General features: G+C 39.1%; 1 protein-coding gene across 8 annotated transcripts in view; it reads left to right on the forward strand.

The window, feature by feature from the left end:
* The first annotated feature begins 357 nt into the window (after positions 1 to 357).
* MDM1 (Mdm1 nuclear protein) overlaps positions 358 to 26059 on the forward strand; it is a 32080-nt gene continuing 6378 nt past the window's right edge. For 3 of the 8 annotated variants that reach the window (XR_008463525.1, XR_008463527.1, XM_054183966.1), the window contains exons 1-14: positions 365 to 520; positions 1433 to 1538; positions 4737 to 5092; positions 5532 to 5666; positions 7761 to 7916; positions 9957 to 10090; positions 12252 to 12351; positions 17166 to 17204; positions 17576 to 17751; positions 19165 to 19443; positions 21141 to 21289; positions 21407 to 21537; positions 22544 to 22802; positions 23900 to 23968. Coding sequence is in view for 6 of the 8 variants with exons in the window: in XM_054183966.1 (XP_054039941.1) it covers positions 365 to 520; positions 1433 to 1538; positions 4737 to 5092; positions 5532 to 5666; positions 7761 to 7916; positions 9957 to 10090; positions 12252 to 12351; positions 17166 to 17204; positions 17576 to 17751; positions 19165 to 19443; positions 21141 to 21289; positions 21407 to 21537; positions 22544 to 22802; positions 23900 to 23968 (2245 nt within the window). In the remaining 2 variants the exon portion in view is untranslated. Of the gene's footprint in view, positions 521 to 925; positions 1048 to 1432; positions 1539 to 4736; positions 5093 to 5531; positions 5667 to 7760; positions 7917 to 9956; positions 10091 to 12251; positions 12352 to 17165; positions 17205 to 17575; positions 17752 to 19164; positions 19444 to 21140; positions 21290 to 21406; positions 21538 to 22543; positions 22803 to 23899; positions 23969 to 26059 lie in introns of those variants that run through there. The other 5 variants (XM_054184011.1, XM_054183977.1, XM_054183985.1 and 2 more) reach the window with 5 other exon arrangements.

Here is a 26059-nt window from a genome sequence, read left to right on the forward strand (position 1 = left end):
AATTGCTGCTCTCTCGTCCCTCACATCATCAGTAAAAAACTGTTGCTTACCTTTTTTACAGGGTCTGACTGGACCTAAACTTCAGTTAAGTCAGTGGGGCTGGCACCAAATCATTCCTTCCATGTCTAGCAGGGTGCTTTGCAGACACAGAGGTGACAAAGCCCTCTCTGGAGAAGCTTACGCTGCACTAGAGGCATCAGCGACCATCAACAGGCCCTGCTAAGAAGGAAAACGGGGAGGGTCAGCAGCCATGGGCACAGGGAGCGCACATTGCCTAAGCCATTTTGTTTAGGATATTTATCTTACCCCCTTTTTTACCACCCTCTCGGTTCCTTTTAATTTGATACAGTCAGTGAGAGTCAGGATGGAGATTTGCAGTGGGAAGGCGGTCAAAAAAGTGAGCCCCCAGGGAAGATCGGAACAAGAAGGTGGATTAGGAGCTCCTGACTGCGCGGCGAGGTCGGGCGAGGTGGCAAAGGAGGATCGGCTGCTGGCACGCCACCACACAGGCTCCAGAAAGGTAAGGGGACTTATTTTTTCCTTTCTCTAAATGCTATTTTTGTACCAACATAACGCTATGAGAGTGGGTGCGCAATTTTTTTTTTTTTTTTTTTAACCAGGCGTCCAATATTCCCCTGGCCTTGCGCTGCGTTAGCACCAAGTGCCCGACGCTACGGACTGACAGGCTGCTCGGTGCACCCTCCCCCCGCCCCTGCGTCGTCCTTCCCCAGATAATGGCGATATAGCGGCCTTATCCTGCCGCAGGGAGGGGAAAAGTCTTTTAATGTAGGTAAAACACGGCGCCTGAAGGCAGCGCCCTGAGCGCAAGCGGTGACCGCCCCCGGCCAATATGGCCCCCGAGCGCAACCCCCTGAGGGGAAGCGGCCGCCGGCCGCCGCGCTCCCCGCCCTCTCTGGGGCGGCCGCCGCGCAGGCGCCCGGCAAGGCGGGCCGAGGCGGGCCGGCCCGGTGGCTTTGCCAGGGTAACGGTGGTGTTGTGGGCCGCGGCCCGGCAGACCCGCACTCCGCCATGCCCGTACGCTTCAGGGTGAGGCGGCGCCGGGCTGCCGGGCGGCGGCGGGGGGTGTGCGCGGCCCGGCAGGGCCCGGGGGGGCGGAGCGGGCCCGGCGGGGCCCGGCAGCTGGAGTGGGTGCAGCGGTTTCTGGGGTGCCCCAGGCGAGGCGGGAAAGGGGAGACCCTTGGGCTCATGAGCGCTGGCTAATAAAGACAGAAGGAGCGTGGGTGGCGGAGGGTCCAGGCTGTATTTGTTCCTGAAATTTTGCTCACTTTTTTTCTCACTAGTTTTTGCTTTGTGATATGGGTGGGTTTGGGAGCTGCAGCGGCCCCCTTGGTGTTTTTCCCTTTGGAGAGCTTACCCAGAGGAGCAGGGAAGTGGGGTACGTGCCTGACAGATGCCTCTCTGTTTGCTGCAGGGACTGAGTGAATATAAGACAAACTTCAGATGGAAACCCCCAGAGTTTTGTAGCCCGTCCCAGCAGCAGAAATCCTTATGGGCAGGACTTCGGTCGGATCAGTTTGGTAAGCACCCCTGAAAGCTAACCCCTTGATTGCACACCCCGACACTCTCCGAGCCAGCCGTGGTGAGGGTGAGCCTGGCCTGCAGGAGCTATGCAGAGGTTTGCTGTGATTGAGCGTGCGGCCACAGTGAACTGGTAGTGTTTGCAGTTTGGACGTTTTCTACAATTAAAAAATACAGTCATGGTCATCATTTAGAATGTGTTTTTGAATGCTTTCTGGCTACACTGAAACTTTCTTTTAATTTTAGTGCTAGTCATATAAAACCTGAAAAATAAGAGGTTTCTGACATGGCTCCCAAACATGAAGCACAGATGCAGTGTTAACCCATACAGGGCATGTAGAAGGAGGCATTGAGTTACCTGTGGTGCGTGCAAACAGTAAAATTCTGTAGTAAAGAGGAGAGGAATTTAGGGCAAAGTTTGATACAAAGTAAAATTGTTATGAAGACCTACAGGGGCAGTTAGCTGGGGATAAAAAAAAAAAAAGAAGACATGGGCATTAAATGGAAAAGCTTGTGAGCAATCACAGAATCATAGAATGGTTTGGGTTGGAAGGGTCCTTAAATATCATCTCATTCCAACTCCCCTGCCATGGGCAGGGAGACCTTCCAGTGGACCAGGTTACTCAAAGGCCCATCCAGCCTGGCCTTGGTGCTGTAGTCAAGGACTTAAGGGTTATCATGACAGGAAAATGTTCAAGTGGAAAGTAGAAGACAAAGGAAATAGCATCTGGATTGAAAGGCCCATAGGGAGTTGAGGAAAAGGAGTAATCTGCAGAGTGATGACAAGTGCAGTGCTTTGAAAAGGAGTAGCAAAATATAGGAATTACTGTAGTGGCATAAGACAGATTAACAAAAATGTGCAATTCAGCACAACCACACCATGCAGTCTGTGTAATTAGAGTCCAGTATATTTATTCTGTCGTGGTTTGGGCTGGGCTGGCCACTAAAACAAATGACAGATGCTCTCCCCATCTTTTCCCTTCAGGGAGAGAAGGATGAGAAAGAAAGAGACTTGTGAAATGAAAAGAAACTAAACTACTTTAATGAAATATTAATAATAAAAAGAAAAGATAATATTAATAAGAAAATAATGAAATACATATAATATACAAAACCAGTATTGAGCTCCCAGGATGACGATCACGTCACCAGCAGGCACTGGGAAAGTCCCAGACTGGAATCAGCAACAGACGGGAGCTGAACTCAGGATCTGGAGTCAGGAAAGCACAAATCATGGTCAAAGGCAGACAAACAGACAGAGTCCTCCCCAGATACGAGCCATCAAAGAAAGAGAGCTGACCCTTTGATCCCTCAGCTTTTATACTGAGCGTGAGGCAGATGAGATGGAATACCCCGTTGGTCAGTTTTGGGTCACCTGTCCTGTCTCCTCCTACCCTACAGGTGTGACCCCTCTATGCATATAACAAAGTTATCTGACCTTGTTGTTATAGCAATAAGTATAAGCAGGAGCCTCTCTGCATACCATTCCTTGAAGAATGGTGACACTGTCTAAAAAATACACTGTTAATTTTAGAGAGTTTAGTTAGAAGAGGCTTAGTTGAAAAGTAAAATTACTGAAAAGAAAATTGGTTCTGTTTTACCTCAAGCCAGGACATGTTCCTACAATATGGTAAGTGTTCTAAATTATGGCTAGTAATTAAGAACCAGCCACTGGGAGTATGGTTTGTTTTCAGTTGAGATACTAGATGTTTTAATGAATAATTTAATCTTGCCAAAGATTATGCTTTATATATATTACTGTTTTCTTCCATTACTTCAAAAATATATATTTATTGAACCTTGCTTTCCCTAGCACGTGGCTCTGTGTATGGGCATGTGTGTTGAAGAGAATAACTTCCACAAATTCTGAAACACCCAAACATCAAAACACATTAACATCTTTTAAAACTCGTAACCTGTGCTTCTTTTCCAGTCAAACTATACTGCAAATATTGTAAGACTTGCAATAAAGTACTGAGTTAGTAATGCAGCAGTTTCTCTTCCTCCTTACATTGTAGTGGTGTTTTTGTGTGTGCTTGCTGTAGTTTTCCTACACCTTTCATTCATTTTCACTCCCACCTCTTTTCTGGTGGTTTAACCATGCGCATCTTCAAATGTTGCTCTTGACACCTCATAGGACTTGCAGAGTGTTTTCGATAATTAACTTGTGGTTCTTCCTGTTGAAACACATTGGTGGCAGTTTTAAGAATTACTTGGATCATCACCACAAAAAGTTAACAGCTGCAGGTGCTCTGAGTTCCTTCCTGCTACTTTTTCAGTGTTTTTCCACTGGAATTATTTCCTACCACCTGTATGTGTATTTGGATGTCCAGATAGTCTGTATACCTTTCACTGTAGGTTGTTCTCTCTTTCTGCGTTGCTTTTTCATGAGAGATGAGTTTCTCTCTCTCCTAGAAAGTGCTTCTTTCAGGCAGTTAGTAGCCTTCATTTATTTGTCTATTGCAGGTGAGCACTTTACAGTTGGTTTATGATTTCCTACTTTAAACGTGTTCAGTCATTCAGTCCTCTTCTTAAAGTGGTGTGGTAATTTTATTTTCATCTGCGTGTATAAAGGCCAGCAATTCTTTAAAATAACTTGATACCTGGTTTTGTTGCATAGTGTTTACACTTACACAAAGCGTTTACACTTTTGGAAATGTTTTTGTGTTTGTACTGTAAAAAATCACCAGCTATCTGAGATGGGTCTAAATTACAGTTGTATTAGATGAGTAGGGATCTGTCCTGTCACAGTCGGCGAGAACCTGTTCAGCAAGGTATGTTGTGCATGTGTAATGAGAAGTGTTTGTGGCACACTTTATCACTGCAGGTTGGTTATTTTGTGTCTGTGTTAACCACATTCTTTTCACTGGCTGGGTTAATTTTGTTGTTGTTGTTCAACTCCGAGAATCAACTTGCAAAAGATTGTCCTGTGGCCATATTTGCTTTATAGGGTTTTATCTAACACGGTTCTGGAGCACCATGTTCCCATCTCTCTTCAGTGGAAAGGAAAGGCATTCGCAGATAGGAAAGAAGACAGAATTTCACAGCCATGCCCATAATTCATAGGCTGTCATTGCTCAAAGATACCAAAATAGTTTTTTCTAACAATCAATTGTATGATATACTTCCAATTTATTCTTGTAAGGAGTGATACTATGTCTTCAATGTTTTTGTTAAAACTCATATGTCTTTTTCAGGAATCACAAGAGAACCAAAATTCATTTCTAAGAGAAGGGTGCCTTACCATAATCCACAGATTTCGAAGTCTTTTGAATGGACAGCAGATTGTGATTTGAACGACCCACTCGAAACTGAAGCTCTTAGGACTGCAGAGTTGCACACAGACCACAACAACAATGATGTGAATCAGGAAAAAATTGAAACGCTAGAAGGACCCAGACTCCCCCCCAAAGTTCAGTCACATTCAGTAGATTGTAGGGGTGAAACATCTCTTGCAGAAAACAACATGAAGAGATCACCCTCTGCAGCTCCACCAAATCAAAATGAAGCGTTTTCATCTCCAAAAAAGGAATTAGAAAAAATGGATAATGGGGTAAGGGAAGACTTCATTTTTTTTTTAATTGACCAGTATAAAAATTACTGATCTGATACTCAGAGTAGTTTAATACACATACACCAGCCTCTGTTGTTTAATTGTCTCCTTAGTTCTGTATTTTGATATTCTACGTTGTAGTGTCTCTGTTGGGAGAACAGTACTTTTGAGGCTAGATTTTGGTTCCACTTAGGTGAACAGGAATTTGCCCTTCATGTGCTATCATTGTTTATTTCAGTTAAACAAGGATTTAGCCAATATTATATAGTCTTTTTGGGGTTGTTGGCTATAATGAGAAAATGTACTTTGCATTCATTTAATTCATACAACCAAAACCCAGCCCATTGGTTTGAAAGTGTGCATTGAAAGATATCTCACTTGCAAAACATTGTAGGAAAAGGAATAATTGGTGTTAATTTTTTTGTAATTTTAATGTCAGCTTCACAGAGTCCTTCAGAGGAAAGCAGGCATGAATATTTCACATTTAAATACTTTCCCCAGAAATTCTGAATATCAAAGCCAATTTGTTTGGAAGAGTCCTCATGAAAAGTCACCAATACTTGCGGCTGAACAGGTAACTTTAAAGAATCTAAAAAGTAAATGAATACTTTCTTTTATGTATGAGCAGAGTTGCTTTACCTTCCAAGATTTCCTACCTTTCTCTTTTGGCAACTTGAATGTTGCTACATGATATTTTTTTTTTTCCTCTCAATATACAACAGTGCAGTATAATTAGATCTGTTTCCTTGTGATTCTTTATTGTGGTCGGGTGTAATTACTTGGTCTCCTTATCCCTGGTTGTATTCAGTCCTTTTTAACAGGACCATTTTCTTTTGTTTGCATTAATTTACTTTAGGAGCTCCAAGATCCTACTCAATGTTACCCTTAATTTTTATCGTATTTATGTTATCTAGTATATAGCTAATCAACAAAGGAACGTTCAGGTGTTCTGTATTGAAACAACATGTCTTGCCACTGAAATCATTTAGGTTTCACTATTTATTCTCATGGTCTTTGATGGGTTTCCACGGTTTCTTATTCTCAGCCCGCATATCCATGCGCATATACTTCTAAGCCTTAAAGTGCATCTCTGTACTGTTTTTTTTTCTTTTATGAGAACTGATTATATTTAAAAGTGGAGTCTTGTGATTTTAAGACACTCTTGTAGCATTTTAATACAATTAATGAGTTTTTTGGACTTTGTAGGATCGGAAATGCTGCTATTTCTGATCAGACCACAAAGAATAACTCTGATTGTGAAACTGCTTTGTGTTTTCAATTCATTGCTACTGGGATCAGGACTTAGGAGACTCAGTCCATCTTTTGGTCATTTTACAGTATCAAATAGGCACTTCTGGTTTTGTCTTCTGTTTCTTCACTAGGAGCATATACATTAATGGGATTATTACAGGTGGTGCTCTCTCTGTTTTTACCCACAGGTAGCAGATTTGTTCAGTAACAGCTTTCAGAGGCTCAATCACTAATTTAGGATCAATCACTATAAAAACTGTTCCTGTCTTTTTCTTGTTGGAATGCCAAGCAGGTGGACTTACTTTGAGATATCTGTTTCCCAGCAGTCTGTTATCCAAGAAAAACCGAAATGCATGACAGTAGTGTAGAAGCCAAAGGACCATTTGAGGAAGAGGCAGGTCCCAGAAAGTCACCTTATGGAAAATTTAATTGAGAATTCCATTTGATTCTTTTAGAAGTTAGTTTGATAATTTCATTATCGATGCTTGTGAATATTGTGCTATTTCAGAAGAAAGATTGTGAAATGTAAAATAGCAAACTTTTTTTTCACAGCTTACACAGAATAAGAAGTCATAAGAGTAAGTCTGTAGGCAGTGTAAATCCTTAGATAAAGAGAACTTAGAGAAAATCTAAATACGTATAAATGTTTGCAAGTTCTAAACTTAAGATTAGAATTTTGTGATAAAAATGATACATATTAAAAAACTGATAGTATTTAGATTGTATTGATATGGTGAATATACCTGAATACTGAATAATGACAATACCTTTCCCTTGAAGAGATTCTGTGAAAATGTCGAAGTTACCCATGTTAGGTTATAAGTCAGACCTAAACTCTCAAGCAAAGCTGGGGAAAACATATGCTTGTAACGTATGGCATGGTCTTTTAATTCAGCACCCCATGTGGAGATGATACCTGACCATGTTATTAGGCAAATTCTCTACCGTGGTTTATAATATAATGTTGATTGGAAAATACTGGATGGCTCAAATTACCAAGCCCTAAGCATCCAGTTCTAAAACACAGAACAGTTGCCTACTACTTATGGGCTGGACGTGCACTGAGGACGCATAGGGAAGGTCTATGGTAGACATTTAAAAAAATACGATCCTACATACAACCCTGAAGTTGTTCCCAAATAAACAAAGCCTCTGTAAGTGAACTTCAGTAAGAACACAGTTTGACCACAAATTTAATTGTGTCTGACTCGGTCACTTTTAAATGTATTTTTGTCAGATTAAGTTTCTCTTCAGTTTGTCCTAGAAGTTAATTGGTTTGCACATGCTGTATTTGTACACATGACCGTCTCTTTGCTCATATGTGAGTGTATTTGCATGAATTGGTTCACTGATTTTGAAAATTTAGCCTTAAGGTAAGCAAATCACACTTTTTGTTGTTGTTTCCTTTCTGACAAAGGTTATTTGCAACACAAATAAATCCATACCTCTGTTTAAATCTCCTGCAATTACTGCTGAAACTGCACATGAAAGAAACTTCAGAGAGTCTCCTCCTGTTAAGGATCTGCAAGACAGACGTGGTTCAGAAGAGAAAGAATTTCCAGTTTGTGAACAAGTAAATAATTCCCTAAAAGAAAGCCATTAGTATACTTCTGTAATTTTGATTGTTCTTTTCTATAGTTTGGGAGTAGGTTTATTTTGAAATTTTTTAGTTACATGTTATAGCTGTTGCTAATGTCACTGGACTCAGATAGTAGTGGTTTTGCTATAAAAGACTGAAAATAACAGTACAGTTCTGTTTGCTCTTAGGGGTTTCTGGAGCAGGTTCTGTAGTTTCTGTGGTGTGTTTGTTCAGTTTACAATGACATTTTGAGTGTGTTTTTCCTGTCACCTTAATTTATGAGTTTTCAAGTGGTGTTTTTTTTTTTTTTTTTAAATTGAGACTTTGTTTTGAGTCATTAGGACAGTTTCTGAAATCTAAATCTCCAATTTATTCTCTCATTGGTACCAGTATAGTCTCTTGGTACGCAGGAGGGCCTCATGGGAGGTCTGTAACTTTTTGGATCTCATAAATAAGACGTAGTGTGAATTAAAAAAATAATATTTTGATATATGGAAGATGCCACAGTTGGAACCGATTTTCGGCCAATAGTAATTTGAAGAAACATGCAGGAAGGGTTACAATTCATTTGCCCTTGCCTTGATAAGTTAAGAGGTAAGTGCGAGGCTTGTAGCCTTGTGTAGCCTCTGTTACTCAGTTCAAAACATTAAAATGTCTTTTATGAAAGTAATTTGGCTGTCTGAGGCCTTGCATTTCCTTGTCTTGCTTGGACAAACCTAAGTGGACTTATAGGAAACAGGGCTATAGCTGTTTTACCAGATACATTTTAATAGAGTGGAATTGTTTCAGACTGAGGCCTTCTAAAAATAGGTGATAGCAGTTTAGACTGCATGACAGCTGACCTATTTTGCAGGCTGGATAGATGAATGTCAGGTTTTGTAGCAAGCTGCCAAGTGTAGTGTTGTCTAAATTCCTGCAGGTTAGCTAACCATCCGGCCACATACGAGTCTCTTCCGTACCCGTCTCCGCTCCTTGATGAAACAGGAACAGCCATTGTCAGACATGTTCACTACGACCATTACTGAGCAAAATGCATACTTAACACGGGAGTGCCTGCGGCTCAGTTTAAACTGTTGGTACTTTTGAGGTTCTTAAAGGTGACTGTTGGCTTGGAGGCTTTATCGTTTAGAACGCGGACCTGCCCAGTGCTTTAAGTCTCATCTAGGAATGAGGAGTTTTATGTGCCCTTTTGCTTCTTTTAGCAGATGCGAAGAAAGCTTGAAAAGCATGAGGCTCTTAGGAAGCATTTGTTTGTTTTTAATATTGGAAATTCCATGTTATGTTTTCCCGACGGAGCTAATGAAGTAAAGGAGGAGAAGGCATGAAAAGGGAATTTTTGTGAAACTGTCTAAAACACCTTTTGTTTATACCAATATCTCTTCTCTGATGAATGTCTTGAAAAAGTTTAGGGGGACTTTGGGCTTTTTTTTCTCGCTTTCCTTTTTTTTTCTTGAATTTGAACAATATGTTTAAAGATCTCTAGCAGAATCAGAAATCACACCTGAGATTTCCAAGAGGATAAAATAAGCAAGAAAAAAAACAATCTTTGATGTCAAAACTGAACAAGTCAATCTGATCTTTTATAAACCAGAATGGCAGCAAATTAAAAATTTGTCTTTTAGTTTATTATAAATTTATATTGCTCGACTATAAAGCTAGGAGTTTTTATTTTTAAAAATTTGTTATGAATACCAGAAATACACCTATTAAGTCTTACACACAACTCAGGATAGAGTTAGAATGTACAGGTATCGTATTCTTTCATTTCCGTGTTTCATGTTGAATTCATTTTGTAAAGTGTACAAAATGGATCATCTAACTAACTGAATGTTGCACTCAATCTTAGCTTTGGCATTTTGGTAGTTTATTTTTGTATTAACAAAGGAATATAATGTTCTTGTTTCTGTTAAATGCACAAAACAATTGACATTTTAAAATAACATTAACTTTATGTGAAAGTTTTATGTTAAAAGGAATATGGGGGTTTTCAGTTTTTTAGCTAATATGTTATTTTTAAAATTATCTTTGCCTCAGAGTAAGAGGGAAGAACCGTTTCAAAAGCCAGAAGAAGATGCAGCAAAACAAGGGAAATCAGAACAGAAACATCCTAAACAAAAAAATAAGCAACATATCAGTCCAAAGTCTCTCTCTTTACATACAAGTCGTGGGTATGTATAAAATAAGAAAACCTAGCCTAGTGGATAGGTGTACAGCAGCAGTGTATTTAGAATGGTGGACTCTGACCTTTAACTGCACCATGCAATGTTTGCGCCCTTGCAGTGCTGCGATTGAGCTTCCTGTGGGTACATCTAAACCTGGTGTTAATTTCCATCCCCTTCACTGGGCAGTGGAAGTGGAAGCTTTGTAACCATGCTTGTTCAGTTGAACCTTCTGGTGCAATAATAATACTACTAATAAATCTAACATGAATGACATGAAATTGGTGCAGTGCTGCTACTAAACTTTCAGCAGGTGCTTTGGAAGGTGTAGTCACCTTTCAAACTGCTCTCCTGTGCTTGCTCCACGCCTTAAAACTGTGATGATTGTGCTTGACATCTGCTTTTTCTAGTCCGTACCACCTTCTGTTCCAGAGTAACAAAAGCAAACTCATGAGGTAAAGGGAAGTAAAGAAATCTGTCCCATTTAGGGTAATCTGACAAGCGTGGAAATAAAATGAAATCGTATGTTACTGAGCTGTCAAAGTATCTTTTTCTTCTGCCACATACCTACATTGCAGGAACTGAACTCATTTCCATTTTCTACACATCTGAGATATTCCAAGAGAAATAAAAGTCCAGAATGATGGAGGTTTTAAAATGCATATAATAATCCATCTCTGCTGTCTCTGTGCTTAATGTATGTCCCAGTGATTGCTTTCATTCATGTGACTTTCTGGCAGTGTTAAGGCATTAGGGTAAAGATGGGAGACGAAACTTACCTAGGTCTGAATGGTGTTGGATGTTGGGAGATAATTACAAAATCATCACCCCAAATTCTGTGAAATATAATTGCTTTATGAAAAAGCGAGTGAATATACTGTAGTTAAAACCTTTACCTCCCTGGTTTTCATAGCTCTTTGATGTAGTAGATTGTAATGAATCTTGCAGTGAGTAGTATGTAAAATTCTTGGTCACTTGCTGTGACTTTTTTCATTTAAGGACAAATTTCTGTCTCTTGTCTTGTGCTACCACAGTGAAGGCATAAAAGTTTCCAAAACCGTCACTGGGCAAATAGCTGTCAAAATGTGCAAGTTCTCAATATACAGACAGGACTGTCACTTTGTATGCAGGCTGCATTGCATGGTCTGTGTGTGCAGCAGAGTGACTGGGATCAAGGTACAGCAGTGATGTGTTTTTTGAGTTAATCCGTTAGTTTTGCAATCAAAACTGAAGGAATTCTGTCAGTTTCAAAGAAGGGGACGTATAGAAAGAAATTTTGAATATAAAGGTGTTTTTTGCTTCGGTATTTTTCTTTTTATTAGGTGCATTTTATTCTCTGACTTCAGGCTTTTATGATCTATTTCTAAAGGAAGACTGAAAAAGAGGGCTTTTTCACCCAATGTTGAATATATTAAAATAAAGTTAGTAATGTTCTGAAGCAAGATTAATACCAAAAAAACTCTTTAGATTTAAACTGATAAATCCACATTTCAGTGCTTAAGGACTTGAAGTATTGCTTATTGCCTGCTATAGATTAGCTGATGTTAATTTTTCTGTGTATGTATGTGTATGGCAGAAGGGAAAATGAATCCATCTTTTCAAGTACTGAGGGCTTTTGCAGATCAAAGCCAGTAGGACACAGTTACATGAATTATGCTGACCATTGTTCTAGTTGTCAGATGTTTCTAGCCCCAACAGTTCACCCCACCCGTATGCAGGGTGCCTTTAGAATGGAGTTCCTAGAAGGAAATGCCTAGAACACATTAGTGCCAAACCAGGCATTTTTCCTTAAATGCACCTTCATCAGTGACTTAAACCAAGATGCTCCACTTTGCATTGAAGTAACAGAGGCTTGCATGTGTAGTATGTTCTGCTGATTTGGCTGTCAGGGCAAAAGGTTCTGGCAGAAGGGTTGTGAGGAAAAACCAACAGGAGTAACTACTTGAAGAGCCACCAACTGTGAATAAGCTTTTTCACAGCTTTCCTAGTTGTGTTGTTACGGATGAGCTGTGTTTCAAAGCATGTGTTTTTCACATCTCAGCCCTGGCATTTAAGTATAAATACACTTACGATTGTTGACAGAACATTAAAAGTGCTCTTAAAGAGTCTTCTGTATGTCAAGCTTTACTCTTTCTGTCTTTTTTTACCTGCGTCATTCTTTATTTCTTAGGAAGATGAACACTGAATATAGGTCAAAATTTTTGTCTCCAGCCCAGTATTTCTACAAAGATGGAGCTTGGTCTCGTATTAGGAGTAAGGTTCCCAACCAGGTGAGTATTCTTAAAAAATCTGCAGCCTGAGTATGCTTTGTAATTTGATTTTTTATATGCAAAAAACTTCGAATTGTGGTGTTCATAAGGTACAGGTTTTGAGATTATAGTGCTAATGATTCAAGTTCCCAAAGCTGAGTATACAAAGAAGATTAAGTTCTGACAAGCCACTATAGTATGTAGTAAGAAAAGGAAGAGACAGTGTAAGTTAAAGAATATATTAATGTGACATGCAAAGTGGGGGAGGAGCTTTGTTTCCCTTACAAATCAAAATTATCCAGAACAGAGTTGATGTTCAGCCCAGTTGTAAAAAGCATAAGTTTTCAAAATGTAGAATTAGATAATAGGAGAGTCCAAGGGAATAAAAGGAAAAGGCCAGCCTATGTATCAGGCTAGGTCAGCTTGATAGTCAAATCAGTTTATTAGCTTGCTGTGCTGAATCCAGTCAAAGCAGTCAGCTGAATTCATTCATACCACACAAAATGAAGAATTTCTCTTGCAAGTTTCAGCCAATTTAAGTATTTTCTTGTAGTTTATTCAGTAACCGTGATCAGTATTATACTGTATAGGAACTCATTTGACAGAACTCTGAAAATGCTGAATAGCTTCAGGACCATAGGGTTTTTTAGCAGCATTATTGAGTATGGTTTCCTGAATTATCCAAGTAAGTCAGAACTGTTAGCGGTGTGCTAAGAAGCTGCTGGAGCTAGTTCTGCAACTGTCAGATTTCACTGAACTGACTTAGGCTTCTCCCAGCCGATGGACGGAGTCTTTGTGAGACACTGTGTGCTACTAAATGTGTGGCAAATATTTGGAAATGTGAGTTTCCTCATCAGTTGGGCCCAAGCTGATGTGGAAAATAGAATTGGAGCGGATGTCTGGGCTTTGAGATTTTGAAAATAGCATTCTTTGGGAACTGCAGGAGTATTGTGGTAGCATTCAGTTCTGTGTTTTCTCACTGGATTTAATCTAGCAAGTAATTTTCTTTTTAGGAGAAAAAAAATATACAAAATACTCAATGAGAAATAGGTCTCAAAGTTTAAAGCATAGCATAGTATGTGATGATTCATAATAAGATTTTGTGTATGCATACATGAGATAATCCATTTTGTGAAAACAGCCTCATTAGGATGTTAGAGGACTGAAAGCAAGAAATATTTTTATTTTTGTATGTATTGATAATATGCATTAGATTTACCGTAACTAAGGCTGTAAAATGTTCTGAACTATTGCATGCAGCCTGACTAAGTGGTATAGAGAATGTTTCTGTAAAACGTTAATGCCATTTTTCTGGCATATAAGGCTTTCATGTGGAGACTGGATGTTGTGTCAGTAACATTCAAAACAGTCAGGAGCAGCGCAACTTCAACTGACTGGTAGGAAAGTAAAGGGAAAGGGACACGCTGTCCTGGAGTATGTTGTGTTTGTGGCACAGCTGGGAGGAGTCACTGCACTACAGTCGAGGGAAAGATTGAGGAGACTGCAAGTGGAGGATGGGTGTTCTGCTTTACCAGGCAGAATCCTTTTTGGGTCGGGTTTGAGAGATGTAGGAAGTAAATGTATGCGGCATTTAATTAGAGTGCATGAGAAACCCAAGAAATTCCCACACTGTAGATACGTGTTTTGGATGTGTCTGATTTTTCCATGAAGATTTTCTTCCTGAACAAGGGAGTTGCAGAAGGAACTAGAAAGAAGTCACTTGGGAGTAGGCATGAAGAATTCAAAAAAGAATTGATAGGATTTTTAGGGCCTTCTAAATGAAGAAGTTGTGCTGTGTAGCAGGAAGAGCCAAATTAATTTCAAGACTGTAATAACAAATGTTTTATTGATGCCAAATGTGCTTAGATTACATACACGTTTTTGATTACATACACATTTTTATGTATGCATAGCTACATTAGATCGTAGTATGAGTTCATATGGAAGAGACTTTTATAATTGGAATTACCTGAATTTCTCCTCTCTGTTAAACTTTACATCACATGCCTGTGAACGTATGTTGTGGTTTAACCCCACTAAGCAGCTTAGCCCCGCACAGCCACTCGTTCATTCCCCCTCAGTGGGATGGAAGAGAGAATTGGAAGGGTAAAAGTGAGAAAACTTGAGATAAGGACAGTTTAATAGGTAAAGCAAAAGCTGTCTGTGCAAGCAAAGCAAAACAAGGAATCCATTCACTACTTCCCATCGGAAGGCAGGTGTTCAGCTGTCTCCAGGAAAGCAGGGCTCCGTCACACATAACCATAAAGGTTACTTGGGAACACGAATGCTCCAAATGTCCCCTTCTTCCTCCAGCTTTTATTGCTGAGCACATCATCATAAGGTATGAAATATCACTTCGCCTAGTTGGGGTCAGCTGTCCCGGCTTTGTCCCCTCCCAGCTTCGTGTGCAACCCCAGCCTACTCGCTGGCAGGGTGGTGTGAGAAATGGAAAAGGACTTGGCACTCTGTAAGCACCGTTCAGCAATAGCTAAAACGTCTCTTGGTTATCAACTCTGTTTACAGCACAAATTCAAAACATAGCGCCATAGGAGCTACTATAAAGAAATTTAACTCTATGCTGGCCAAAACCAGCACAGTATATCAAGCTAGTTTAGCTAGTAGACAAAGAATAATATTTAGCTAGTGTAAATGTGTTACTGTGTGGGATTTTTTTCTATATGGAGTTTTTTTAATTTGCTGTTGTCCTGTTAATATTTCCATGGGTATCATTGAGGGTTTTAATTCTTAAAAAGGAGCTTTTTGTGGGTGTGGTGAAAGCAAAGAACAAGGTTAAATCTTGGAATTTTTTGGTCTTCAAGACAGGTTAGAAGAAAACCAAGGTTAATTCTTAAAACCCCTATTAATAGAAGAATAAAAATCCTGATAGAAGTGATTCTTGGCCAGGCCCTTTTTTTTTTTTTTTTTTGTAGTATCCATCAATATTTTTGTTATAAGAACTACAGAATGGGATCCAGCATGGCTAAAATAGTAGGATTGAATAAAATACTTAAATCACGGTTGAGACATAAGAAAGAATCTAGCCATTTGAGAAATACGTTAACAGCAGATTAATGTAAGTATGCATAACTCTAAAAAAATGTCAAGCGCATCAGTTTTATAATAAGGCAATAAAGGTACTTTGGCCATTCACAATATAGGCTGCCCCACAGTCCTTTTGGTTTCTAAATGATTCCATACCTGTTCCCAATATTTTTCACTGACATGAAGATAAATTTTCTGCAAAGCCATATCAGACCTCTACCGCTGGTTTATTGTTGAGACTCACCCCTGCCACAGGTGCCTACAGAAGATCTCTTGCTTGGTGTAAGTGCTCAGATGATAAGCTCTGACTGATCTAGTCTGGTTTCCCCCTTAGTTGGGACTGTACATGGATAACTTTGTGTCCAAAGCAGGCTTTCTAAAGTTCTGAGCCCAAACAGGCAAAGACTGTAATGGAATTCTGATATGACCTTAGTCATAGTGATTACTGCTAGACTGCTACTCTACAGTATATTATTAAGGGCTGCTTTTCAGCAATGAAAAAATTGATTCGAATGAAAAAATCTCTTTGAATTATGCTTTTGAAAAATTAATGCGGGCAGTTCATAATAACAGTAGGACTCCCTGGGGCCTGTGCCCTGCTGAGGTAATGCTGCCCACTGAGTCACTGAAGGAGATGGTTGTCCTTTGTACTTCACAATTCACTGGAGACATAGTATTCTTCCTCCCCCTGCAGTGCCCTGTTGCTCTGGATTTGGATTCCTTCTGTTGTGGCTATCATAATTAATTTTTCCTTTTTCCTCTTAAAGTGAATAATCCAGTAGATCACTCCACCTCAGATTTTAAACTCTCTCCTTAAAATGTCAAGTATATATTTTTAATAGGCTATTCTTTGGAAGTTTAGTGGGTCAAATTGTGAGATGTTAGCTGGTGTGGGCTAAGTGGATTTCCATCTGCTGCATGCAGTTACTTTTTTGTGGGTTTAGCGGAATTTGGCCCACTTAACTCTGTTCCTTGCAGGAAGAATTATGCAAAGTCTATCGTGAAAGAAGAATAAATATGAAGAGCTATGAAAATGTGCTAGAGGAAGTGTCAGTATTACTTTCCTGCTCTTTGACAAAATACTTATTTCCTGCGAACCATTTTTTAGTGAGCCAGAATTCACACAACAATATCACAAAGTTATTTTTAATCATATAAACATGGAAGTTTTTTCATTGCTTTTTCTTCCTGCACTTTAATTGTGTTTGGGTGAAGGACACCAGACAGTGTGTTTAGGTTTAACCATAAAAATGATAGTGTAAAATCAGCAGTGCAATGTCTAAAGAGAGGGCTTATCACTTTTATTTTTTTAAGACTAAACCTGACATCTTATTCTTACAGTTACTGGTAGCCTAGAAGGAGTGATTTTGATATTACATCTTACATACAGTAGCACCAAGAGTTCTCATGTAATCATCAGCCGCTCACTGACATAGGACTAATGTGGCTAGAGGCAGTTGCAGTGTTCACAGCATACAAATTCAGTATTACACATGCACATAGATCTGTTGACTTGAAATAATCATAAATTAGTGTGTGGTAAATATATCTTTGAGTGTTAAGGCTTAGAAATCTAAACTAATTTTCTCAAGCTTGGCAAAAACTGGTGAAATACCAGTGCTGATGTATTTGTTTTACAGCTTTTAACTGAATCTCAGGGAGGCAGCATAGAGCTACGTTGACAGGTACTTAGTATTTCTTAGACTGAAATAAAGTTACAAGGGTGATAATAACAATACAGTGTTGAGAGAAAAATAAGAAATTTTAAAATAATTCTGTATTCCTCTCCTTAGGCATCTCAAAACACCCTAAATTCCATGTGGTATATGGAGGTTGGTTGCATCTAAGTTCCTATTTCAATGTTTGGAGCACTGTGTCTCAGCGCTGATGGGAAAACTCGAATCCAGCACTGAACTTATTCATAGCTGCTGCATAACTTTTTGTTCTTATTGAATGAGTAATTGGCAGTTTTGCTTTGGCTTCATGGCTCAAACGTGCTTACTAAGTATACACTTTTGTTATTTTTGCTTTCCTTTTGTTGCAATTACTGCGGCATGCAATGTATGTGCTGTGGGCAGCCTTGTGTTAAGAGTAACTTGCCTTTCTCCTTTAGCTGCCATTAGCTAATGCAAATACGTTATAATATTATGGCTTATTAGTGAACTTTAAACAGACATGCAACTTATAAAACCTTGATGTGCAGGTGAGAGAACTTCGAGAAAGAGCAAAGGCTTACAGGCAACGAGTAGAGGGAACACACTTCTCCCGGTACCATCTCAATCAGATCCTGTCTGATAATAACAGTCTTTGGGATGTGTCCTCAAGTTCCAGTTCAGAAGAAGGCATTAGCAACAACATCAGAGCACTAGATCTTGCCGGGTAAGGTTGTTATTCCTGCCTATTATTCAGCAGCTTTGAAACATAGGAAAATGTGAATATAGACTTAGCATAGCTGTGAGATCTTGGATGTTTGACTGTATTCAAGATGTGACTGGACAGGGTGCTCAATAATCTCATCTAGGCTCCTCTTCCCCACGAAAGGTTGGACCAGATGATCTTTCAGGGACCCTTCCAACCTGGGCTGTTCTAAGATGCTGGGACTTGTAAATTCTCTAGAACAGGTGAGGGCGTTTACCTTTTCCCAGGTACATCAGTTGATCTGTGCTCAAATAGAAAATGAGGCACAGTCCAGTGTTCTGAAAAAAGAAAGTTACGCCTTTATAATTGTCCACAAATGCATATTTTGTGTGGTAACCTTAGTCTCATGAAGTCTGGAGGAATTTCACACTGAGTCATATTGAAGTAATATTCTTCTAGAATGATATGGAAGAAGTTTTGCCTACACAGATGTTATCAGTGTTCTTGTCAGGATGAATTAGTTTTAGACACTGTTTAGTTCTGAAACGAAGACTTAGGAACTGGAATGGTGTACATCCATTTTCTCCTTTCTTTGAAGGCCATCAGAATTGGTAGATATTAAATCCCTGGCTAGGAAAATTCAGAATGAGTATTGTAGTAAAATGTACAGACAGCTATTGCTGAAGTAAGGAGGGGAAAAAAAAAAGCCATTTGTGACTTCTTAGAGATCTGATATTTAAAAACAGTGCCTTGGATACCTCTGCAGTCCACCTAGACAGCTGTATGTGCACTACTTGTGATGTGTGAGGGTGAGAGATCTGCCCATTTGCATGACTGTATCTCTAATAACGTTTGGGCAATGACATGTGAAAGAGTATTTATTCCACTACAATGTGTGTGGTATTAAGTCTGGTGTAAATTTTTTGGTTTACTGGTTTGGTTTTTTGCCTGTGAAACACTGATCCTCTTACTGATCTGGTTTCTGTGCACCTGGCTAATTTGCACTGATTCCTGTGAGCAGTTGAGAGTTTAAGACTTCCAAAAGTTGTGCCTAAAGAGTAGTCCTCTAAACTGCTTGGCTTTCAAAATTGTGCCATCAGTCAGTTGTTATGCATGGAACTAGTTATTTTTTGAGCACTTCTGATAATCTAACTTGATGTTTAAGTTGGAAATAGAGCCCTGATTTTACATTACATTTTTGGAAATGATAATCCAGAAAGAGTTTTCATAGAATCTAGTTTGAAAATGGTTTGTGCTTAAACATCAGTTAAGACTTCAGTGGAAGTTTAACCATTCATAGTGTCAGCTGTACCGCTTTTTAATGTCTGAGCTGTACTTTTGGCAAAGGACTGAACTGGATGAATGCGTTGTACGTAGACATCTGTGTATCCATGCAAATCAATGGTGTGAAACACAGTTTTCTTTGTTACCTAGAGTTTCTGAAAAAGAGACTGCACCAAGCCCCAAAATGCTGCAGCAACCTGACTCCATAGAACAGCCACAGAAGGACAGGACTGAGAAGAAAGACATGTCAGATGCTTTAACTGTTCCAGTCAAAAGGCGTTTAGTTTGGGGTGAACAAGAAGGTACTGAAGAAAGGGAGAATCGGCAATCAACAGAAGAGGAAAAAAACCAAGATGAACAGGCTGCAGTTGTGGCTCAGCAGTTAGAAGAAAACAATAAGGATGCCAATGAAGATAAGAAAATTGAAGGGTAAAACTGAACATTTTTGTGGTGTATATATATAATTTTTTCCTCTAACGTCTCAGAAATTTGTAGGTTAACTTAAGAGGGTATTAAATTGGTGTGACACTACTTTGTTTTTAACAGTATGATAAGGAATGAGAAAGTTCAAGACATTGAACTGGCTGATGGATCTATCATTAAGAATACTGGTTTTCTAACTTGCGAGACAGAAGTTTGTAGAAGCATGGACAAATCTAATGTTTTTTTTCCAAAACTTTAAAATTTGCAGTATGGGCCTCTCAGAACAGACTGTTTGTTGCTCAGTAGCCAAGTGTAGTGAAAATTAAAGCTGACAAATTGCTTCAAATTGACAGTGTAGGATTCATAGGACTGAAAGGATAGAATACATGCTAATCTTGTGCTTAAGCATCTGTTTTTCTTAAAAAAATGCATGGGCAAAGATAAAGGACTTGGAAGAAAAAAAATAACTAGCATCCAGTAATCGCTGGTGATTACGTTACTGAGCACAGGTGGGAAAAAGGCAGAAAGTTATTTAGAAATAATGAGAGATCAATTCAGTATATGCATAGTGTAGTGCATAGTACTGTATTTGACAGTTGAAAGATTCAAGTTATATCTAGTTACAGAAGTCTCTGGCTTTTTACTGTGCAAGTTTTATATACTGTTTTTGGCAGAACAGTATTTTAGTTTGATAGATATTTAAATCTGAATAAGTTTGGCTCTTGTTACCATACCATCTAAGCATTTTGTATTTCTCATTGGGTTTTATCTTTGCTGTTGCAACACGAATCTAAGGTAAGGAACCGTAATTGTCTCCTTTGGGGATAATATCTTGTATGCAAAACCCAGGCAAAGAAAGGTTGGGGTGCTAGACTCAAATAGAAATTTAAATGTAGGCTTTCAAAGCTGTCATCCTGAAAACCTTCTTAAGTTTCTGTCTAATTCTAGAGATTATCTAGTTCGTAGATGTGTGTCTGACTGACATTGAAGATTTTCTGTCAGTATGGCTGTGTGTGTGCTGAGATCTGTTCTGGACTTGGCTGTGCAGAGCAGCTTAACACTTGCATTTTATCTAAGCCTGCTTGAGAGCTAGAAATGAGGTACTCTTTGCCTGCATGTCCTCAGAGCGTGTCTAGCGTGCACTGATAGGATCAGGTTCCTTGCACAGTGTGGGTATGCCACCACCTCCTTCTGCAGTGCATCTGGAGGAAGAAGACAGAAGTGGTAGTGCTGATTTATTTAACAACCTGGGGGCTAGAGTGGTTACATAAATGTGGGATACTTGGTTTCAGTTCCACCACATGACTGAAAAGAGTCAAACCCACATTCCCACCTCTAAGGTGGCAAACAGGTTCAAAGGTTTTCTGGGTGAGTACTCTTTCCAGCTCTCCTCCTGAGCAGCAATACATTCAAGGTTTATTGGGACAGAGGGAGCCTGAATTTGCAGCTTGAGACTGTTTACGTATTTGTATTTTATCCAGTTACATTAAAAAAAAAATAAAAATACAGAAACTGAGACTCAGGGGCTGGAATCCAAGACTCCCCGTTGCAAGCAGATGTTTTAGCTACAGGCTGTTGATGTTTTATGGCCCTTACTGTCTTGCCTTAGGCTTCATTTTGGGAATGTATTAGAAACAAAAAGCTTGAGTGCAGGACTCCTGAGTCCTTAGCTAATCCTTTAATCACTTCTCATTCTTTTGCAGTGAGAATGCCTTAGTATTGAATTCTCCTGCAGCTGTGTCAGATTCTTCTTCTGTATCTTCAAGGACAGGCGGCAGGCTTCCTACTCCGAAGCTGAGAGCGCTTGGTGGAGCTCAGAGGACTCATCATGATCTCACTACCCCAGCTGTTGGTAAAAACTCTTAAATGCAAAGCAATATTTCAAGAACTAAAGAAAAAAAAAAGTATGAATTAATTGAGTAGGTTATTTAAGGTAATAAAGCATTTTTCATCTTCTCTACTACAATAGGAGGTGCGGTTCTAGTGTCTCCTCCTAAATTCAAGTCTTCATCTTCACAGCAGAGAACACGAGGTTTAGGAACAGACCCTTCTTCAGCTAAGCAAGGTGGAAGAGAAGCTTCAAAAAGAAGGTCCTTGCAGGTGAGGCAGAAAAGAGACTTACCATTACGCATTTTAGGAATGTGCTTTTTAAGTAATTATGAATAATTTATTTAATAATTCTTTTTCTTGAGTTGTCATTTACTATTCTAAAATTTTCAACATCTGTGACTAAAAAAGGCCGATGTCTGAATAAATCATTTTTTGGGGGTATCAAGCAAAGGAGTTGAGACTATTGGAGTGAGATTGGATGAGCTCCATTTTGGCTTTTTCCGCTAAATGCACAGGATCTGGGGTTTTTTGTGTGTGTGGTTTTTTGTGTGTGTGGTTTTGTTTTTTTGTTTTTTGTTTTTTTTTTTTTATAAAAAGCTGTCATCAGCTGTTGTTTTCCCCGTTAATGTTTCTATAGCTTACCACTGACATAGACCACAGCTCCAGATTCCTTGACTTGAAAGAGGTTTTAAGAAGGAGAGGTTGCCTATGTACAAGATAGGTGAACGTGCCATAATGGTTTCATTCTCCTTCCCTTTACTTTTGTGCTTCTTTCATTTTGCAGCTTGCACAGTTACTAAAAGAAAAATAGAAACATCTAGGAGTTGTTTAACTGTCTTCCTCTCAAAATTGTGGGGTTTTTGTCAAGTTGTGCATAGTCTGTGTTCTACAAAGACAGCTAGGAATTCAGTGCAGGCATCCTCTGTAGTAAGTTCTGTAATAGAAGCAGGCACAATTGATTCAGAAGTTGGTTTTGTTGGTTTAAAATCTAAGATCACAGTTGTTTGCTGTGAAGAAAGCAAGCTTTCAGTTTGACCAAAACCAGATTGATTAGATTACTTTCAGACTATGTTAAACACTTGTTATTAGGAATAGATTTTCTTTAAGCTGTCTCACAGGTTTGAAATAGTTATTCTTCCAATACCCTCATGAGAAGTGTAACAGTGTAAAGCCAACTTTTGCTGTATCTTTGAAGATCTGTAGTGGAAGGCTGTATATGATGTTGGGTTTTTGTGTTTTTTGGTTTTCTTCTTTTTTCCTTTCGATTGTGTTTCAGCCTGATGTGGAAATGGAAGCTGTTTCACACCTTACCTCTCCACCTGCTGGGCTGGGAACTTTGGATCCTCTGCCACTTAGACAGGATCAGTGGCCTCCTAACAGTGTTTCTGAAGAGCAAGTTCCTCTTGCTTCAGCCCATCAAGAGTGTTCTGCGACACCTCCTCTGGTGAAGTCAGCCAAAAACTTCTCTATGCCTTGGTGGAGTCCCTCTCGTCGTATTCAAGGGACTCTCAAAGATCCAGAATTCCAGCACAATGGTGGGTTTTGTGTATTAACTGGCTGTCTTAAACTACTACAGGATGGAAATGGCTACCGCTTAGTGTTCAGGCCCAGACAGTGCTGAGCTTGCTGCCTTACAGACTCTACAAAGAATGTGTTATTTGTAAACAAAAGCTTCTCTACTCTATGTTTAGTCTTGCTGGGGAAATGTGCACAACTCTCCACTTTATTTCTGGATTCCACTAATATCACTGTATTCTAGTCTGTTGTCTAATTTTGCCTTATTAAATTCAATAAGTACTTACTCATTATGAGAATAATTTGGTTTAGCATGAACAAGTGTAATTTTTAATCTTTAGGCTACAACTGGATGCTTTGACGATCTTCCAACTGGAATTACCAACAGTGGTGTGTAACTAGGGACCTTTATAGTATGGTATTATTTTGCAGGAGTTGTGGATTTCAGAGATAAGCTCCTTAAATATTTCTGCAGGATATGGAAACAAAAAAGCTATCTATAAAAGATTTGTTGGATATCAAGAAAAGCCATTTCTTGGCTGAGGAGGAATTTGTGCTGGAGCATTTAAAAGATTTTTTTAACAATGTTTGGGGGTACTGGGGACATAAATTTGATAAAAGAAAAGAGTCCTTTACCCCTTAGTCAAAATAAAGTTTATGTGCGTAAGTCTCCATTCCAGAAGGACTTCCTGTGGCTGCTTAGGGTCCCACAATTCTTGGTCCTTTTATTATAAAGATTAGCTAAACTGAAGTAGTATATCCATTCTAGAACGGAACATTTAGTTGTCAGGTTAAGTGGGATGGTGAAATCCAGAGAATGTTCTTGGAAAAAGGTTAGAATTGGTGCTGTGTTCCAGCTCTGCACCTCGAGTACAGTTCACTGAGTAACTTTTATCCCCTACCAAAGATAGGTGCCTTGAGAGGAATACAGTGGAGTAGGTTTATTTTACCTCAGCTTGGAGTAAAGGAGTCTCCTGGAGTTTTTGCTATGTTTGCTATTTGTAAGACTGATGTTTTGGAAATAATGTTGTAACATTTTAAAATGTTCTAAAATGAAATGTTATCCTTTGTCTATTTTGAAATCATTCAAAAATGTGCCTTTGACTTTTTGTCTTAGGGAATGTTGGCAATCCAAAACTGAGATCTTTCCAGTTACCCCTTCAGGAAAGAAACTATAATGATGAAGGTATTTTTCATCCCAAAGTATTGTTGTGTATGACGTGTATATTACCTAGATTAATTTTAACTTTTGCACTAATGTGAGAGGTCTGTGAATGCAATAAGTAATACTGGCTTATGTGTTTGTATGAATAATTAGCACATTCTTTCATCAAAATAATTTGAAAGTGTTCATCCTAGTAATCTGAAGTAGGAATATGAAGGTATATTCTAGTCTGAAAAAAAACATTAAATGCAGCTGAAAATTAAATAGCCATATTGAACCGTATGCAGCTCTAATACAGCTTGCTTGGTTCCATGCCTAAAATTGTTTCCTCCCCACACATTTGTTTAAGCCTTTGCGTTGATAGCAACAGAAGCAGACTGCAAAATGATCACAGCCCAGGTTGCAGCTGCAGTAACTTTGGATGCAATGTTAAAAGTACCAAAAATCTTAAGATGAAGATTTTGCTTGTGAGACTTCATCACCAGATATGCAACATAGAATGATTCTTCTGACTTTAATTTTCACACCTGTTCCTCTGGTCAGTGTATTAGGGGGTACTTATGGCATCCTGTTACTCTGATTGCTGTTTCGACGTATTTTTCCATTTACTGTGAAGTTAATCTGGGGAGGCAGCCAGTGCTGCTTCTTGGCCCTTTTGTGGGCAGTCACAAGTAAACTCTGTGATTAATATGAGTCAACCAAAGGCACTGTAGCCTCATTAGCTTGAGCTGCTATACATTGTTTCTTGCCATGGTGTATGAAGTTGAGCTTGGTGGTGTGCTCTGCTAGTTGCAATCACCTGTTTTTGGTTCAGATTAGAGTATGGGCAAAGCAAGTTTATATCTGATTGCAGTTTATTTATAGATATGCCCCAGACCAACCAAAAACTTTTTTCTGTACCCCTTGTGCTTGTTTGCTCCTTGGTTTTAACCAAAGTTCAGGCCGATTCTCTGTTTTACTCATTGCAGTTGGCTGGAAAATGTGTGGGTTGTGCAGATGGCTCAGGCAAGCATCTGTATATCTACATAAAACATACAAAATCCTGTATAGTACTCTGCAGCTTCCCACAAGCTTGCTGCACACAGATTAAATGCTGTAACTGCTGTTTCTTTTTATTTTTTTTCCTATGAGCTGAGTGATGATGTATGAGCTTTCAGAAACAGGTGCGATGTGTCAGCTCACAGATAGTTTATATGCCCCTATTTGTCCATGTACATACAAACCTGGGAGTTAATCCATGTCATGTCCGTCTGCAGTAGTGCAGTTAGCAGTTTTCTCATACATGGGAATATAGTTGTTATGCATAGTGTGTGAGCCTGTTGAGGGCTGTTTGGATCACTGTATTTCAAGAATTTAGAAATGCTGCTGAAAAGTTAATTGAAGCACTGACAAAGTACAGACTTTTTTAGGAGTGAGTTGTGGAAATTTTTGTTGTTTTTTTCTTGGTAGACGGGGCTGGAAAGTTGTGATACAGTTCTTTTTAATCCATTACAGGAGAATGGGTGTAATTAAATTAATTTTTCGTAGAGAGCATCTTGACAGAACTCTGGCAACTTTTTAATAATGATGTTAAAGAAGCATAATGTTGTGCTTTATCAGAGAAGCAGCATCCAGGATGCTTAATTTTAAGAGTTCTGCTGGGTGTGAAGTGGACCCTGTCTTCAAAAGGAAGACCTTTTGAAAGGACATTTTTTTTAAAATCATGCTTCTTCTTGTCTTTGTGTTAAACTTCCTGTTTTCTTCAGAAGACAAGTTTCTTGTAACAGCTTGCGGCACACTAGCTGTTTTTGGCCTATAAATTCTAATATTTTAGTCATGTGTTACTCTAAGGTTGTCTGCTTTGCTTGAAGCGGTGGGTTGCTTTCATGAATATGTTGTTATCAGAATGTAGTCTATACAGACTTCAGTGGCAGAGGAACGATTTCTGAGGTCTTCTGACACAGGAGAATAAATGTAAAGATGACTTTGAGAATTGGGCAATTCCCAGGTAACAGTAGGGATCTCATTCTGGAGTTTGTCAAGAGTTGGGCATGTAGCTCTTTTAAACTTACCTGGCATCCTGGTAGCTTTCTAGTAAGATTCATCTCCAGCACATCAGTTCCCAAGTAACAG

The sequence above is a fragment of the Rissa tridactyla genome, chromosome 1 (genome assembly GCF_028500815.1).
Source record: "Rissa tridactyla isolate bRisTri1 chromosome 1, bRisTri1.patW.cur.20221130, whole genome shotgun sequence".
NCBI classification, from domain to species: domain Eukaryota; kingdom Metazoa; phylum Chordata; class Aves; order Charadriiformes; family Laridae; genus Rissa; species Rissa tridactyla.